Here is a 17616-nt window from a genome sequence, read left to right as displayed (position 1 = left end):
GCGGCGGAGGCTCGTGCTCGGCTCGTGCGAGCGTTTACAACGACAAAAACCGACCACGAGACGCGCGGAGTTCTACATTTTGCTGACCAAACTTCCTCCATAGCTTCTACAGCGTTGCACGTGCCTGATGTATAAAACGAAGTATAGGGGTTATGATGCTCGACGGCTGACCCGAAGGTGCGAGATCGAATCCCGGCTGTAGTGGCCGCATTTCGATGGAGGCGAAAAGCTAGAGGCCCGTTTACTTAGATTTTCTTGCACGTTAAAAGAACAACGGATGGTCGAAATTTCTGAAGCCCTCCCCGACAGCGTCCCTCATAATTATATGTTGGTTTCGGGACGCCAAATCCCAACCATTATTGCTACTATATATCTTAAACACGTCGACGTTACGCGACACACAATGTCCGTGGAACTGAAAAAAAGATTAGATGCGTAAACGCATCAGCTTACTACACATACGAAAAAGCTTTGGAGGCGGGTTAGAAACCAGGCCCATGCCAACGCAATATCCGGTCTGGCTGGGCAAATGAGAAGGGGAAAAAAAGAGAAGCAAGATGCATCTAAGGGCCTCTCTGGTCTTATTGCATGGCAGTAATTTGAACTGCAAGAAAAATTCTGTTCGTCCAGGGAAAAAGAAGAAGAAGAAGAAAAGGCGGCGGAAATAAGTGGACGGGAGACCCAATGACTTGGACGGGTTTCTTTGCTCTTCCTTTCCCTTTTCGTTGTCGTGTACGGTCTCCATGGAAACAAGCAAACGGACGCGTCGTTCGCGATCTCTTCGCCGTCGTCTGCTCCACAAGCGCCGTCTGCTTGTATTCTGCTGCTGCGAACGTACGCTTCGAAAAGAGAACGCTTTGGGGACTTTGGCGACGAGGCGGCTCGCCAATACACTTAGCTGCGCTACTGAAAGCAAGCAGAGAGCGCTAAAAGCATGCGAATAGCATCACACGGTATGGAGTAAGATGAAAAAAAAAGAAAGAAAATATAAGATTTCAAATGTCTCGGCACAATATAACATTGTCCTTCAGGTAAAGATTCACTCATAACTCTCCAGTAGGAAATCGTAATTCAGCGGCCCATCATAACGTGAAGCTTAACGTAAGCTGTTCTTTCTTTTTTTTTTTTTGAATTCTCCATTGTAAGTATCGAAATACGAAAACCTGGAAATCCTTTCATCATTACTTCCTTGCCAGAGCGGCTTACCTTTTCAAAGAGAAATGTATCTCATTAAGTTCTTTTGTGACTCTAGGAGTACGAAAAAGTTGCTGACGGTGTATGCGCGCATACGCCTCTCCGGTTTTATTGGTCGTAATGTATTATAGAAAACGAATTCACGTATGGAGTTTACGGAACTTGATATCCCGCTCAACGCATTTCCAGCTGTACTGTCGTCATTTTCACTTTGAGCGTGTTACTTCGAGATTATTAAGACAGCAACAAAGTCAGGCTGACAGCACCATAGTATTCGCGCTTCTAGATTTCACCAGCTTTGAAGGCAGATTAAACTTGTTAATACGTGTTTATTTTTTTACTAAATTTGATCACTTCTGAAGACGCTGTCATCGAAATCATCAGATGAAATGTCAATCAATTTGAAGCTGTGGCAGCTCCGCTGAAAAAAAAAAAACATTCAGAAACATCACGATTTAAGTACTGAATGTCATTTTCTGCGCCCGTGTCGCACTCGTGTAAGTATAACGTGGGTGCGACATTGCCCTCACTGGAGAAATATTAAATGACATTTTTATAGTTAAAGACTGACACAGACAGGTTCCTTGAGCACAGCTGTTTCACAAAGTGGTTCCGATGCTTTACCCCTTAGACCTCGTAACTCAGGCTGGAATAAAAAAGTTTCGATACGGATGAACAACTGACAAAGGGGCCTACAAAAATATTGTAACAGGGTGAAAGATGAAGCAAAGACACGTTTTGCCACATATTTTACAGCGCCTATTAAAAAATTGATGTCGTCATTCAAAATTAGTTCCTCGAGAACTAAGTGGCTTCGGTTTGCGTGCAGTGCAAATAGTAAAACGTTGATTGTCAACGTTCGTTAAAGTTGCGTTAACGCAACCTTAAGGTGGATCTCGTAAAGTTGGATCTCGTATTTACCGCTATTAAAGGGACACTAAAAAGAAAAACCATTGTTCTCATATTAGAGAATTTTTCTAATATTAGAGGCTTGGTAACGGAGAAAACTCGCAAAAAGAAAATGCGGGTGGCGACGCCACCTTGAAATTACCGCACCAAACGCCGTGACGTCATATATTTTGACGCGCCTGTTAGGTCCTAAGTAGTTCCTAATCAGTAAAAATGAGTACACTGTCCTTTGAGGGCGCCATAGACTCAACATACCCAGTTCTTGGAAATTTCGTTGAGCGAATGTCGCCGTAATTTAAAAAATACACTTTGAAATCCGTGGCGTCACGTGCGGAGATTTCGGAGCAAAATTTTAAAAATGAAACTTCGACCTTGATTTTCTCTGCTATTAATACACCTATGATGGTGAAACTTACAGCATAAGAGTGTAATTTATCGATCTAAACCTTTAAACCGATTTATTGTTTCACTTTAGCGTCCCTTTAAAGCCTGTCTATTCGGTCGACCCAGGTCAAGGAACAGCCATTCAAAATAAAAAAACCTCCGCGCTGCTTATATATAATGCTGACTGTCAACATCGCTCGAGCCGGCATCGGAGTCCGGCAGAGTGAAATGCACGGAGCGTGGGCCGCGTGCTGCGACCGACGAATCGATGAAACGAAAAACGCTATCCCCTAACGAGCTCCCCGAATAAGGCGGGCTGCGTCAGCTGAGCGATCCATCAGTCACGGAAAGTTTGTGCCCCATTAAGCGGCAAGCACTGGCCTCCTCCCTCTGGTTACGGAAAAGTCAGGACCGCAACTCTGGAGAAATATTTTGGCAAACATATAAACGTGCGGGGCGAGTTCTAGCGAGCCAACTTAACGAGTTCCCTTCCCAGCACCGCGTTGCACTCGGATCACGTTGCAACGGCGAGCTTCGGTGGTGCCACCTGTTGGCAGCGAAATGAGATAGAGTGTACGTTTCTCGGCGAATGCCTCCTGGCCCACGCGAGTTCAGCTTGTGGAGGGAAGCGAGCGTGATAGACCGGAAAACTAAAAAAAAGAACGAACGAACGAACGGACGGACGGACGGACGGACAAATGAATGAATGAATGAATGAATGAATGAATGAATGAATGAATGAATGAATGAATGAATGAATGAATGAATGAAAGGATAGGTTGAATGAAATAATAATAATACCTGGGGTTTAACGTCCCAAAACTACGATGTGATTAAGAGAGACGCCGTAGTGGAGGGCTCCGGAAATTTCGACCACTTGGGGTTCTTTAATGTGCACCTAAATCTAAGTACACGGGCCTCAAACATTTTCGCCTCCATCAAAAATAGGTGGAATGAAAATAAGGAGAAATGAAAAGCATGTATAAGACAAGAAATAAAAAAAGTGCGCTTATTCCAAAAAAACATTCTGCAACGCCAATATAATCCAACAATAAGACTTGTTAAAATTTATTTATTATTTATTTGTTTAGAGGCGACGACAAAATGAGGTTAATTGATCTTCGTGAATAAGCACGAAGAAAATCTAAGCTGAAGCGAACAAGACCAAGAGAAAAGATTCGCATTGCAACCCGAAGAAAAAAAAATTAATATCAGACAAGCGCACGCAGCTTATATTATACCGGCAGTTCCCTTTCCCTAAGTGAAATTGTCTTCGTGTTATAAACAAGAGCTGAACCTGATGTAACACGTGACTTATTCACTCAACCAACACGCCTTCTGGTGATTCCTTGTATGGAATGACAGCGGCTCTCTTTATGCCACAGCAAGCAAAAGAATAAAGACTTGCTTAAAATGTACTGGTGGGCAGTTCGTTCCAATACTTTCTAGCGTATGGTAGCGCACACCGGGCGAAAGGACGAACACAAAACAAGTAACAACACAAGCGCTTGTGTTGTCCTTTCGTTTTGTGTTCGCTCTTTCACCTGGTGTGCACTGCTATACGCTAGAAAGAAAAAAGGAAAAGAAAAGCCCAGCGCTGCACCACTGTCTCATAGTACACTCTGTCTACCACGCCCGTCTGGGCGCCCTATTCCCAAACCGCGAAGAGGCGCCAACAGATGGGCCCCTCGACTCCGAGGGCGAGATACGAAGGCAAGCACGGCAGCGTGGTTAGCGCCGCGGAGACGAACACGAACGTTTCCCATCGGAGGCTGCACTACGCACGAAACGAAGGAGTAGTGGCGCTTCGCAGCTTCGTCGTGCAGCCGCACTGCGATCGATCCCGTAGCCTCGACGCGCCGGCTATTGCGTAGCCTCGTTACCGGCGGGCAAGCAAGCATCCGTCTGAACATGGCGTCCTCGGTATAAACCAGCGGTGCATATTCGTATGAAAGCACGCTGCAGAGTGATTCCTCCGTGTGGTGCGTCTCTCGGCGACTCGGTCGCGCTGTTGATGCGATGACTGAGCTGCGACGCTACGTGGGGCCCAGCATCCCGATCTCAGCGGTGCTAGCCGGAGGTGAGCGCTTTGGGAACCCCGAATTTCGCATCTCCGGATCGCACTTCCTGTTGCGCGCATTGTGCTAACACCTCTCGAGATTGAAGGAACAACAAGTCGCGTTGTTCGAAACTACCTCGCACGCACCTATAGACGAAAGTAGTATTCGAAAGTGTAGCTACGGATATCTAGCTTTTTTGTGAGTCATTAATGTCATGTTTCAGGTCCATCGGTTCTCGTTACGAACGTCACGTCCAACCGACGTTGCATGCAGTGCTTCCCATTTCCGATTCCTATGATAACCACTAGAAAGCTTTTGGAAATTGTAGCACTACAATGTTCTAACCAAGCCGTCGTGCGCTTTATACTAGAACAAGACCTTTCCTTGTATACGTCATCCGCATGGCTTAAAGATGGGTGAGGGATACAAGCCTAACTTCTCTAGGCATTTTTCATTTTTGTACAAGTCCGTATATTACACATGAGAAAGCCAAAATTCCGTAGGTGCTAAAGCAGACGCCAGAAAAAGCGAGGTCTTCAGCTCTCAAAGTTGTTTGTGTAAATATTTACGTGTGTGTTCATGTGCACTGCCACAAAACAACCGCAACCTCCCTGCTGCGTAGAGCTAGCTTCTCCGCGTAGTTACTCTTATTGAGGCGGTGCACGCTTTACAGGGGCACTTTATTTCGCGTTTGATGGACTTCATTGTGCGGGAAATTTGTGAGTGCATTCATACTACAATCGAGATGCGCACCCACTCTACGAGTGCACCCGTTATAACTTCCAAAGAGCAGCCCCCTCAGCCGCGCTAAGCCAGCTGCAAAATCGGCCGCGCAATGAATGCAAAGTTCTAGGACATTGGCCCGCACTGACTTCAGCACGAGCATCTGTGTATAGCGGTTTCTTAGAGCAACTGGACTGGACTGGACGCACTGACAATGTTTTTGTGCACCAGTTAGGACAATGCCATAGTTATAATAACTTTGCAGTGTCGTCACAGAATTTTCTTCTCTGTCCATCTTTCACGCCCTTCCCAAGTAGAACGTAGCCACCTAGAAATTTCCTTTGGTTAACCTCCCAGTTCTTCCTTTACCTTTCTCGCTCTCTTTCACATTACATTTTGCTTTCATTGTAATAAAAAACATAACACATTACACTTATATCGTGACTTGCAAAGTAACGATAGCAGAAGCACGAAATTTTAACGTTAACTTACATTATCAAATTTATAGATTCGTCTGCGCACGAATCGACGTCAGAATCAGTCGTCTAATAAATGCGAGCTTTCAAGTGCCACAACAATGAAAGAGCATTGCCCCCTCAGAGGACAATGCTCTTAATTTTTGCCCATTAGGAAATGAGTATGCCCTAGCAGACGCCACCAAAATCTATGACGTCACGGCGATTGGTGCGGGAACTTCAAAGCGGCGTCGCCATCCGCATTTTCTTTTTGCGCGTTTTCTCACTTACCAAGCGTCTTCTCGCGGCAAGCGCGGTGATTTTGGTATTGCGGAAGAGTAATTTACTAATGCAAGTGATGTTGTTTCTCTTTTTGGCGTCCCTTTGAACGTCGAGCGTTTCAATCGTAACAGACAATCCTGGTTTTCTTATTCTTACATCCCAGTCGTCCTTTGTAGCTGCCTCGTTCAAGCCATCGACTACGAGGAGACCGTTGTTTGGCAGCCGGACCCCCAGCACAAGTATGTCGCGCTGCGGGTAAGGGTTCGGCACGTCCCTTTATAAAAGTAGCGCTCACCTCGATCTGACAAGGTTATTAAGTTTACGAGGTGACTGATGTAAGGGAGTACCACCGCGATCATTAACAGCGACGTGAGGCATGACCACAGTTGCCCATAAAAAAAGAAAAACAAAGCAAGACTAGTAACAAAGGATCTGGCTCGTCTCAACTAGATTTAGTGAATGCATGTTAACTAGCCGATAGATAAGAAGTTGCGTAGATTGAGCAGTAATGAAGTTCTCTACATTTATGTGAGGTAGACCGAACTTGTAATAAATACATCTCAAGGGCATTTACACACTTATTATTTCCACACGGAAATATAACTGAAACCGACCGGCCAGGGTTGGGGCGGTTTCTATCTATGATGTACCATAACCGCTGTTCAGGACAACGAATAGCTCAACTATACCACGGCCAGACAGACGGATAAACACGTTTAAATATTACGGCAGAAAGGAAAGAGTGAAGGAAAAAAAAGGGAAAGCTGCACGGGCGCTGTGACTCCAGCTTGCGAACGCCTAATGCACGTGACCTTTATGTTCGATGCTAGAAAATTTTGCAGCGAGAGAGCCTGCATCTTTAAGCGTAATTTTGGCGCGCCGCTTGATTGCTCGTCGCTGTGATCGGGTGTTGACACGCACCCTCGAGGCGTACTTTCTGATGAGCTGCAATTCCTCGCAGGAGGTCAAGCCGCGAATTCAGAGCCGAGCCGACGATTCCCTAAGCCCCGATCTCAGGGAGGAGTCAGACCAAAACGGTAAGCTTAGTTACTTGTTGTTTTGCTATGTGACATGCTCTTTTTCATAATTACATTTCAGTGAGTCACAAATAGCCTTAGGCTAGGAATTCGGATGCGTTTCTACATCTATTACATTTTTGTAAATTGTTTTATATCAATAAATTCAAATCTTTTTTAAATTGAAGTACTTTGGCGACACAGAAATATCAATAAGCAGACAGGAGGTCATATCGGCCAGGAAAAGCGTGTTTTTCGGCCTACTGCTCCAAGTGAGAGTAAGTGGAGAGAGAGAGAGAGAGAAGGAATGTAGGAAAGGTAGGGAGGTTAACTAGACTACGTCCAGTTTGCTACCCTACGCATGGGGAGGGGAAACAAAGAATAAAATCATGGAACCTGGAATGCTGCTGTGGACACTGTTGAATATGGTCACGTTGTCAAATTCGTCGTCTTCTAAACTCTGATTGGTCCAGAGGGCTGCTACTACTTCTCTAATTGGCCTAAAATTCCACCATTACGCAATTTGACAACGCAGCGGAATTTGACAGTCCTGAATGGCACCCGGCCCGATCATGCGGTAGCGCAAGGCCGCGTTTACAGGTGAAACACGGACAGATCCCCAACATACTGACTGTTGGGCACCAGGCATCATCGCAAATATACAAAGTAAAAGCGGTGCATACTCTGCGCACCTCGCTGTACTCAGGCAGCGTTAATGTGTGGACTAGCCTGCGAAGTCACTCTTGGCGATTACATTACCCATGTTTCCCACTCTAATTGCACAGTGTAACTGCGCATTGAGCCGTGCTATAGAAATAAAGTTCTCACTCACTTACTAGCCGGTGCTTTGCCACAGATAAATGGGACTTAGCTGCTAGTTTTATGATTCTCGTTTATCTTGTATTAACGCGATAGAATTAAAGAGTCCGTGTCGCAGAAAATGAGGTGTCGGTGTCGGCGGTGTTGTCCGTGAGCGAAAAATCCCGATGGATGCAAAGAATAATAATCATGGTCCTAACCGGCTCCCCTGGATCTCAGTGCCTCGCGACTCAAAGTTCTTGTCATGTCATGTCGAGCCGGAATCGAACCCAGGTATTCTTCGTGGCAGTCAAGTATTCTAGTGCAGAGCCACGCCAGTACTTTAAAGTGCTTCGGAAAAAGACCCTACGCAGTCGCGATGGCGGGCAAGGAGTCGCATTAACAGACGTAATATTGTGCGGCAGAAGCATATAATCGCACGAGGACCATGCGAATCGCTTAACGATTTGGTGGTTGAAAGCTGTCAAATCATCGCAACGGGCTGAGCTCTAATTCATCGTCATCAGCCACATCAACAATGTGTGCCTTCGACACGACGGCATAATTTATATTTACAAATTCAAAAATATCTTCGTTCATAAAAGCAGAATTTCCTTACAAGATTCCTAACAGGAACATTCGCAATCTCTTGTTGTGCAGACACAGCATCGTCATCCGCAAGGGTTCCGCCTTCAGACTCGCAAAAAGCGGAGCCTCCTGCGAACGGTGAGACGAGAGATCCTCTACGAAATACAGTGTTTTCTGACACAGCCACGTGGGTGTTTTTTAAGGCGAAATACTTGTATGTCTCACGTGAATGTGACCTTGAGCGAAAATCCGGCGTCCTCAACAAACGCTGCTTCTATATCAACGCTGGCTTTCAGGGCCACCCGCGGCAGCCGCTGGCGGCGGCGGTGCGGCGCCAGCTCCCGGCACCCCAGTGGTGCCTCCGAAGGCACCCATACCGGAGTTCTCGTTCGGCGTGTGGAACGCTACTGATGGCACTGTCTGTATACTGGCAAAGTTCCAGGTCTTCTTCACTATCACCTACGCCAGCAGAGGCGGACTACAGGTGCGTCTCACCTACTAGTATTTTCTTTCAACTCGCTGCACTTCTCATGTGTTTGTTTGATGTAACTGCATCTTTTCTTTTTCAATGCGTTCGGCTCTAAGGGTATAATTAATTAATTATACCCCCAGTTGATTAATTATGCCCGTAGATTAATTATTTACTTGGCAAATCAGTTTTGCAGAACCACGCAAGGTCTAAGAATGGTTATGAAAGGCAAAATTGTCATCCACTTGTTTGTAGCACAAGGCTACCAGGAAATCCTTACGGATTTCTTGAAAAAAAAAGCCTTTTAGTTGATGAAAAATTTGTTTCATAAAAAAAATTTGCATTGGCAATGATGAAGCAAAGCATTTTTGAGGTAAAATACAGATTTTCCCAAAAGTTATAGCAAAAAAAAATTATGACACTCTTAGCGCAAGACGTCGCCTGCAATCTATAGGTTCGATATACATTGGCTCATATTGCCGTATCACTCCCGATTAAGCGGTGAAACTGCCCCGCCACGGTGGTCTAGTGGTTATGGCGCTCGACTGCTGACCCGAAGGTCGCGGGATCGAATCCCGGCCGCGGCGGCTGCATTTTCGATGGAGGCGAAAATGTTTGAGGCCCGTGTACTTAGATTTAGGTGCACGTTAAAGAACCCCAGGTGGTCGAAATTTCCGGAGCCCTTCACTACGGCGTCTCTCATAATCATATCGTGGTTTTGGGACGTTAAACCCCAGATATTATTATTAAGCGGTGAAACTGATGAAAGCTTTTTTTATGCACGGCGTGGACACAGTTCATGAAGAGGTTCATTATAATTGTAATTCTGGTATTACGAATGATTTTTCACGAAAGCGAATTGTTGCGTCAGAACGCTCCCGAATATACAGTGCTAAACGGTAATGTTTCATTAAGCACAAAAGCAATAGTTCACACATGTCTACTTTATTCTCATTATTGTTATTTTTCTTGTTTGAAACGCAGACGGTAACCCTGAAAATGCCCGAGAGCGCCAAGGCCAAAGGAATCTGTGCTACGGAAGACCAGGAGCCCGTTCTGGAACTCACATGGCCAGTGTTCCGGTTCATCCTGATGTTCTCCAGAGTAAGTGGATACAGGCCACGCATGCGCGCAATCTTTATTCTTCGAGACGATGTGTATTAACCACTGAGCACAGAGTGAAGTCAGGTCGAGCAATTCGTACTCCGTTTCACACATCAGGTGCAACGCTGTGGAAGCTATGCACGAAGTTCGGTCAGAAAAATGTGTGAGTCCGCGCTTCTCGCGCGTAGATTTCGTCGTTGTAAACGTGGCCTCCGCGATTGGCTCCGGCTGCGCGCTACCGGAACTAATCTCGGAGGCCGTGCTACAGAAACAAAGAGACGCTAAGCGATACAGAACAACCTATTGACAACCGTATAAATAATGGTGTTTCTTTATTTTTAAGGCAGAGAGCATCCTCATTTATTGCTCACTCTAAAAACGAAAAAAAATGTCATTATCGGTGGTAAAATCATTGAACTATTCCTTGGTGCGAACACACCTACTGCAAGAAGTATCGCTAGCTTCCATTGAGTTGCACCTGATTATGAAACGGAGTGTGGTCCGCCTCACACCCCTAAAGTCTTCAAATGCTAGCTAATGCGACACCTCTGTGTTCATTGCCATCGCACGGGCGGTCAAATTAAAAGTACGCTAATGATAAATATCATAGCTTAGCGCTCTGGTTATCGATTACGCCCCTGCAATAACAGAAAAGTTCATTCTTGCGCTGAGAGGGCAATTGGTGAAGCAGGGAAAGATGCAAAAGCGAGAGAGTGGAGGCGACGCCGCCTTCAACTTCCTGCCACAATTCGTCCTGACTTCATTAATTTTTACAGTATCTGCGCCGGTTTAGCTGGTTATTTGCTGGTAAATGAATATCCCCATAGTCCAATTCGTACAGAGCGCGCAGAAAAGTGAATGTTAGCGAGACTTCTTGCGGGAAGCCGAGTATTTGCGTAGGTATGTGTTCATACCAACAAGACCGCCCAAGCACCATTCTGAAGAGTATAGTTGTGTTTTAACAGCAAATACGCAAGATTGTCCTTTCTTTATAGGTTAAGGAAATACTCACGGGACCCTTTATGAATTCACCTAGGACAACTCGAACCATCCAGTTTGGCTATTTTACTGTGCACGTTATATCACGCCAACGCCGCTTGTCTTACTTTGTTAGTCACGTAAACGCCGCAAAGTGAACGCGCAGCTCGTGCGCGTCGAGCCACGAGGCGCGCGGGTGGTCATGTGACTTTTCGTACGATTTCGAATAGACGCCGGCTTTTCACTCAAGGTAACGTTCGCATGGGACATACAAGGGTCTCGCCTTAATAAGTGAGCACGATTTACTGCTTTAAAAAGAAGCTGTGCTGTGGATTCCTTTGTAAACCTCAAGTAACAAGCGATTCTTCGAGCCACAAGTGGATTCTTGACTATCGGTTGTCGGCGCAACCTTTTCTTTGGAGCGCGAAGCGAAGATCGGGCGCAGTACAATTTTGTGGAGACACCTCTGCCGTATTTTCACCTCTCACTGACCATAAATACCCAGTGACAGTTTACCACGGGGTGCATATTCTGAAAAACGAATTCTAAAAAGACATTCTGAAAAACGAACGATGAGTGATAGAAGTAACATCAGGAGATCGCGGGATGGCAGAATGGGTCAGGGAACAAACAGGGGTAGCAGATATCCTAGTTGACGTCAAGCGAAAGAAATGGACCTGCTGGCCACGTAATGCATGGGGCAGACAACCGATGCACAGTATGAGCAACGGAATGCCTACAAAGGGATGGGAAACGCAGTCGAGGAAGGCTGAGCGTTAGATGGAGTGACGAAATTAGGAAGTTCGCAACGATGAAACGGAATCAGTTCGCACAGGAAAATTGTTAAACTGGAGATCACTGGGAGAGGACTTTGTCTTGCAGTGGACATAAACAGGCTGAGAATGATGGTGGTGGTGATGCGTATTCTGCAACCGCAAAGCGTGAACGTAGCCGAAGGGACACGGTCAACAGAATAAGACATAAAGCAGCATGCTGGGTTGTAATACTGAACCTTCATGTATCTTGCTGTCCCATTTTCCTTCTGTGTCTGCATGTATTTTTCCTATTTCGCCTAAGCGCTGGAAACGCATCAAAGTTCAGAATAAGACATATCTCTTCACAGGTTCCTCCGGTGAGCGACAAGGGCCGAGGATCATGGAAGGTCAGCGGAATGGAGATACAGTTCAACACAAACTCACCTTTCTTCCCGGGCGCCACAAACGGCAAGTGTGACAACTTTGCGATAGATATACTGTAAAAATAAGAGATGTGCTACGTATGTTCCACGGCAGTGTGGTGCAGATTTTTACCGCAGACTCAACCATGTGTCGTTTCGTTCGAATTAGCAGCCGCAGTGACCTATACGTGGTTAGGGTGCTCAGCTGTTGACCCGGAAGATGCAGGTTTGCTCACGGTCGGAGTTAGATGGGGGCGAAATGCTATAGATGCCCTTGGAGGCTATAACCGCCGTTCCGAAGGCTCTGATGTAGAGCTTCGTTATACCGTGAATGTCGATCAGTTGCCATTCACTGCATTTGTTGAGGTTTTGCGTCGCGACCCTGTGACCTCAGCTGACAGATATACGGGCTCCTTGACACAGCCGGCAAGCGGACGGCCCGGAGTCCCGAGAACATGACGCTGTTTGAAACACCGATGGGCGAGTCGTACTTCTGCCCGACGCCCAAGCTGGTCACTCTGACGGACTCGCGCGGAGGACGAAAAGTGGCCGTGCAGTTCAAGGACCTGCGCATCCAGGCGTACGAGTTCCAGGGAACCTATGGTCCGGGTGAGTGCAGTCAACGTTCACTGCAGCGTCGCGTGGGGTTACGGACGTCATGATCTTACTACAGAAGCTGCTAGAAAGGTTATGACGAGACAAAACGCAGCAGCGGTGCTGGCGTCGACATTATGCGCACCTTAGAACAATGCTACTGAATCATGGATACCGTGATACGTCAGCGCACATTCTTTTATTAAGGCGATGGCGTTAAATTGCTCGTTTCGCACAAATTCCGGTGTCGGCGTCGTTTGTTGTGAGCGAAAAAATCGCGATAGATGCAAACAATAAAATCGAACCCAGGACTTCTGTGTGGCAAGCATGTTCTACCACAGAGCCACGCCTGTGCTCGAAAACCGTTTCGTGAAAAACAAAACCTATAAAGGTGTTACATTGTGCGAGGAGTCAAGTTAACACGTGCAATGTTGCGTAGCAGAAGCGTGGAATCACACCTTGGAGTCGCGCTACGGGAATTGCGCAACAAGTTGGTGGTTCAAGGGCCCGCCCATTGCAAAGCGCTCAACCTTATTAATCATTATCGTCAGCAACAGCATCAACATATAGCGTGCAGCTGCGCGGGTGCGCGTGTGGCCTTATACGAACGCGTATTGAGTACTTCCCTTATTCGCAGAATGATGAATTATGGTCATGACAGAGGTGTCCATCGAGACGCGAATTCTGGCTAGCGAATAAGAAGGTGATGCGAACGATGCCCAATTACGCTATCGCGTTCTACTCTTGAATGTGAAGCTCGAGCGTCCTCCAAGCGTCTCTTATTTTGGGTGGGGGTATAGAGTTAAAGACGACTGAAGAATAAACCCTTGTAAGCTTCCTAAAGGCATCAAGGTTTGCGCAGTCGTTACATGTCGATTTTGGAAAGGAACGACGAACGTTTAATTTTCAATGTGCGAGCTATTTACATTAGCACAGAAAAAGTACTGACGGTACGAAAGGAATCCAGCTTCCACGACTCTCTTACATGTGTGATTGACAAGCGCGGCGTGATTAGTGGGTGGAGCTTGTACTTATCCTTAGGTTGTAACCGACTAGAGCACATGTATTCCTGTAGTGATCCTTATTTGCCCACGCAGCACACCGGTGCAGCCAGGTGCGAATGGCCGGTGTCCAGGATCCGTTCCCGCAGGACGAGACGGTGCCCATCGCCGTAGGCTCCACGCTCGCTGTGGCTGCGGTCGCCGTCGTCGTCGGGTACGCCCTCTACCGATCGGTCTTCGTGCGGCGTGTGGACTACAACACCATGAACTGAGCGATTACACCACATGGCCACCCCACTCCTGGGTGCCAAAAACCCGCTCGGTAGCCGCAACCCGGTGTCTTTACCTGAAGACGGTCATTCGAGCGCTCAAACGTGGCACATATGGCGCAACCGTAGAACATTTCAGCATGCCGCTTGAGCCCGCGCCGGGTACGTGCGTGGTGCCGCTTATCGGTGAAAACTGTCAAGTAGCAGATGCGATAGCGATAACAGATTGGTGGCGGCATGCGAGCACTATAGGCCTGATTAATGCACACATCATGCGCCAAGTCTGCGCACTGGCGTCCATCATAGGCGAAGAAATGCTGTATCACGATCGACAAACGCCTGTGTGCCGTGACAGCTACAATTACTGGACTGACGCGACGGAACGCGGTCCAGTCATAAGCACGACGTAGCTTAGTGGCGCAGCACCAGGCCACAAACAAACAAAAAAATGTCAAAAAAAAAAAACGCGGCTGACCGGAAGCGTGCAATGAGACCTTTGTAAGCCGCACATGGCAGTTGAGGACTGCGCACAGCAGTGCTCTAGAACATTTTATTTATGCCCTTTTTAGCGCTGAACTAAAGCGCAAGCACTTGCATATTCTTCCCGAGATGCAAACACTACAGTGACGTTTCTCTCCGTCAACACGGACGACGCGCAAGCGATTGGGTGCTATCCCATCGTGCATTTCTCGTAGCATTTTTCTTTGGGTTAATCATATAGGGTTCCGGAGACGAAAATGTCAGAGGCAGAAAACGGACAGTTTTATCAGTAATGCAGTTCCCAGATGCGTTCAAGGACAAAAGGTTGGAAGTTCCAAGGTCGATTTCAACGACATGAAGATCTGCCTTCACGCAGGGGCATCAAAAAACGGCGACAGCCATACGGTGACATGCAAATCAACAAAGCAGGCCTACGTAGTAACATGCGTCTTGCCTTAGCGTCATTGACTAAAGATTCAAGAGCGGTATTTACTGCATATTCAATGCTACAAGTGGCCCGTCTCCCGCTAGTTGCATAACTTAAAAAAAGAAAAAAAAAAGAAACACATAAGATGCACTAAATGTAGAAAAATGTGGCCAGTCCCTTGAATTCTCGATCCCGGCAAATCCTATTTACCATGTGAAGAGTTCGCAGTTCCACAGTTTCCATAGTCTACATAATACAGTCAAAGGCTGAATGAAACGACATCTAATGCTAAACGGCGCGCACTACGCTCGAGTGCAGAAAGTCACCCTGCATTTGGTGCATCATTGCATAACCGCGTTGATGTCACAGTTTCACAATGCCTGATTTATATAGTAAAACACACCAAGCGTGCAACTCCTTTTGGCAAATCAAAACCCCAATAATATTACGACAAGACTCGTCAGAGGATTGAGAAAAACTATTTGTTAGTAAGAGTGAGCTAAAGAGGACGATAGCTGAGACTGCACAGTGCTGTCGCTGAATGGGTTTACGTAGACGTGACCGAAACATCGAAAAATCAAAGAAAAAAGAGTGAGCGTGTGCATGGAAGAAATACACGGGTCTTCACAACCGCGCATGCCTAGCTGTGAGTAAGCGTGTCAAGTGACATCATCAAGGTAATAAAAGCTTTAGTAAGACCAAGAATAAAAGGGCAGTTATACTCTTCTATTCCAGCAGTTACAGCATGGTTTCTAGACTCCGCGATAAGGGCTTCCAGATACGTTCAGCCTCCTTTAAGGCGCATATTTGACAAGGCAGCAGAGTCATGTCCATCATGCACTTAAGGTCTTCCATTCAAAGCTGGAATACACCTTTACGTTCAGGCAGCGTGTATAAGACCTGTGGTGTTGAACGAAGCGTGGATCAAGCAAGATTTCATTTTTTGTGTGTGTGTCAGTAGAGTGGAACGTCGTACGATGTAATGTGTAAAGGAGCGAAAAGGTGTCGCACTAAGTAAGCCTGTGTTCTCTTTTCTACGTGATGTCAACGGTAGTGCCTCAAATATGCTACAGAAAATAGAACAAGTGACCGGAGTACTGCGAAGCCAGTAGAGTGCGCACTTCCTGCCTAAAAGACGAATGATAATCCAAGTTCTGTGGCAAACCTTTCACTTGGAGTTTGTGACCCATGCACTCGCAAATATTGCGCTATCTACAGAGACATGAAATCATTTTCACCCTTCCATAATCCTCCCTCCACCTTGACGGATTTCGCAGAGCCGATTTGCCATCTTCGTGGCCTCCGCGACTGGCTCCGGCAGCACGCCGATCGCGGAGGCCGCGCCATCTCCTGGTCTGTAACAAATGTGTCAATGTCGATGTGCTTGTTGAAGAAATGTGACAGCTCTTATGCATTGTGATGATGTACTGTTTTTTTGCCTACAAGATTGGACTTCCACAAGATCCTTCAGCTTAGGCACACCTCAGACATCCCTGATTCAAGTGCGCGTGAAATGTAGAATTGCTTTGATTAGGCGATCTCTCGTCAGATTTAAATGTCACATTTAAAGGGCCCCTCACCAGCTTTGGCCATTGCAGACAGACAGACAATGAACTTTATTAAGATTGCAAGAAAAAAAAAAACAGAGGGTCTTTTAGACCATCGCTAACACGATTCGAAATTACTGCGACGCATTAAAGACTGAAGCTTTACATCAGAATCTCGTCGTGCCTCATTTCGTGCTGGTCGAGCTTCCTCTGGCGTTGCATACCTCTTCGGCCTAACACACAATCAACTAGGCCCTGGCTCAGCGTCTTCCATAGCGCACAATTTCCGCTTTAAGCTACCGCTTTTTTCTACTCTCCAATCAGCCGGCACCGCTTCGCGGACGCTTTCCTTGACGTCTGCTGCGACAGTGGATCGTCTTCTTTACCGCCTCGGCTTACACGGACAAACTGAGCGCGCATCAAACTATCGCAAAGACGAAGTGCGCGCGCACCTCGAGCCGCGCTGTGAAGAAGGCCACCTTTTATATTTTTTAGTCACGCGAACGCCGCAAAGACGAAGTGAACGCGCAGCTCGCGCGGTCACGTCTTATCTTTCGCTTCGTTTCTCTCACGCCGGGTTTTCGTTCAAAGTCACGTTCGCGTGAGACATGATTCACACTGCCGGCCTTGGCAAGCGAATTTTCCGTAAAGCTATTGCCCTCGTCCTTAATTCCCTCGCTCAGACCAACACGTGACCTCTGAGAGAAAGCGCATTGGCCGAGAATGTTCGTTCAGTAGCCCTGCAACGAAAGTGCACTCTGACGCGGCGATCGTGTGTTGGTTTCTTCCTTCCTTCTTTCTGTTTTTCTTCAGTCGTGCTGCGTCATGCTGTATCCTAATTTTTGCTTCCTCCGTGATTCATCCAATGCGGAGTGCGTATATCGACAATGCAAGTGCGCTAAGAAAGAGAAAAAAAAAGAGGGGGCGGGGCTTGTCACGTGGTGTGCTGGCTCTACTCCAGCACACGCGAAAACGCGAGTAGCTACCGTAAAGCGGGGGGAGACACGCCCTTTGCGGACGCTAACCGCGGCAAAGGAGGAGAGTATAGTGAACTAGAATAGGCTATTCTAGTTCACCATAGAGAAAAAGAGTGGCGACTGTGGCAGTGAAGTCCACTTCCAGGAGACGTTATTGTAACAGAACAATTTAACTTCTTTATAA

The 17616-nt window shown here is 46.8% G+C and overlaps 1 protein-coding gene across 1 annotated transcript; it reads left to right on the top strand.

The window, feature by feature from the left end:
• The first annotated feature begins 4506 nt into the window (after positions 1–4506).
• LOC119373519 (uncharacterized) lies at positions 4507–16505 on the top strand. Its single transcript, XM_049411084.1, has 9 exons — positions 4507–4567; positions 6171–6262; positions 6969–7044; positions 8482–8547; positions 8652–8893; positions 9863–9982; positions 12084–12183; positions 12561–12746; positions 13829–16505. The coding sequence occupies exons 1-9, from the start codon at positions 4507–4509 to the stop codon at positions 14002–14004; spliced, it is 1119 nt and encodes a 372-aa protein (XP_049267041.1). The 3' UTR covers positions 14005–16505.
• Positions 16506–17616: the final 1111 nt, after the last annotated feature.

Source organism: Rhipicephalus sanguineus, chromosome 11 (genome assembly GCF_013339695.2).
Source record: "Rhipicephalus sanguineus isolate Rsan-2018 chromosome 11, BIME_Rsan_1.4, whole genome shotgun sequence".
In the NCBI taxonomy this organism is placed as follows: Eukaryota; Metazoa; Arthropoda; class Arachnida; order Ixodida; family Ixodidae; genus Rhipicephalus; species Rhipicephalus sanguineus.
This window is presented reverse-complemented; position numbering and strand designations above follow the sequence as displayed.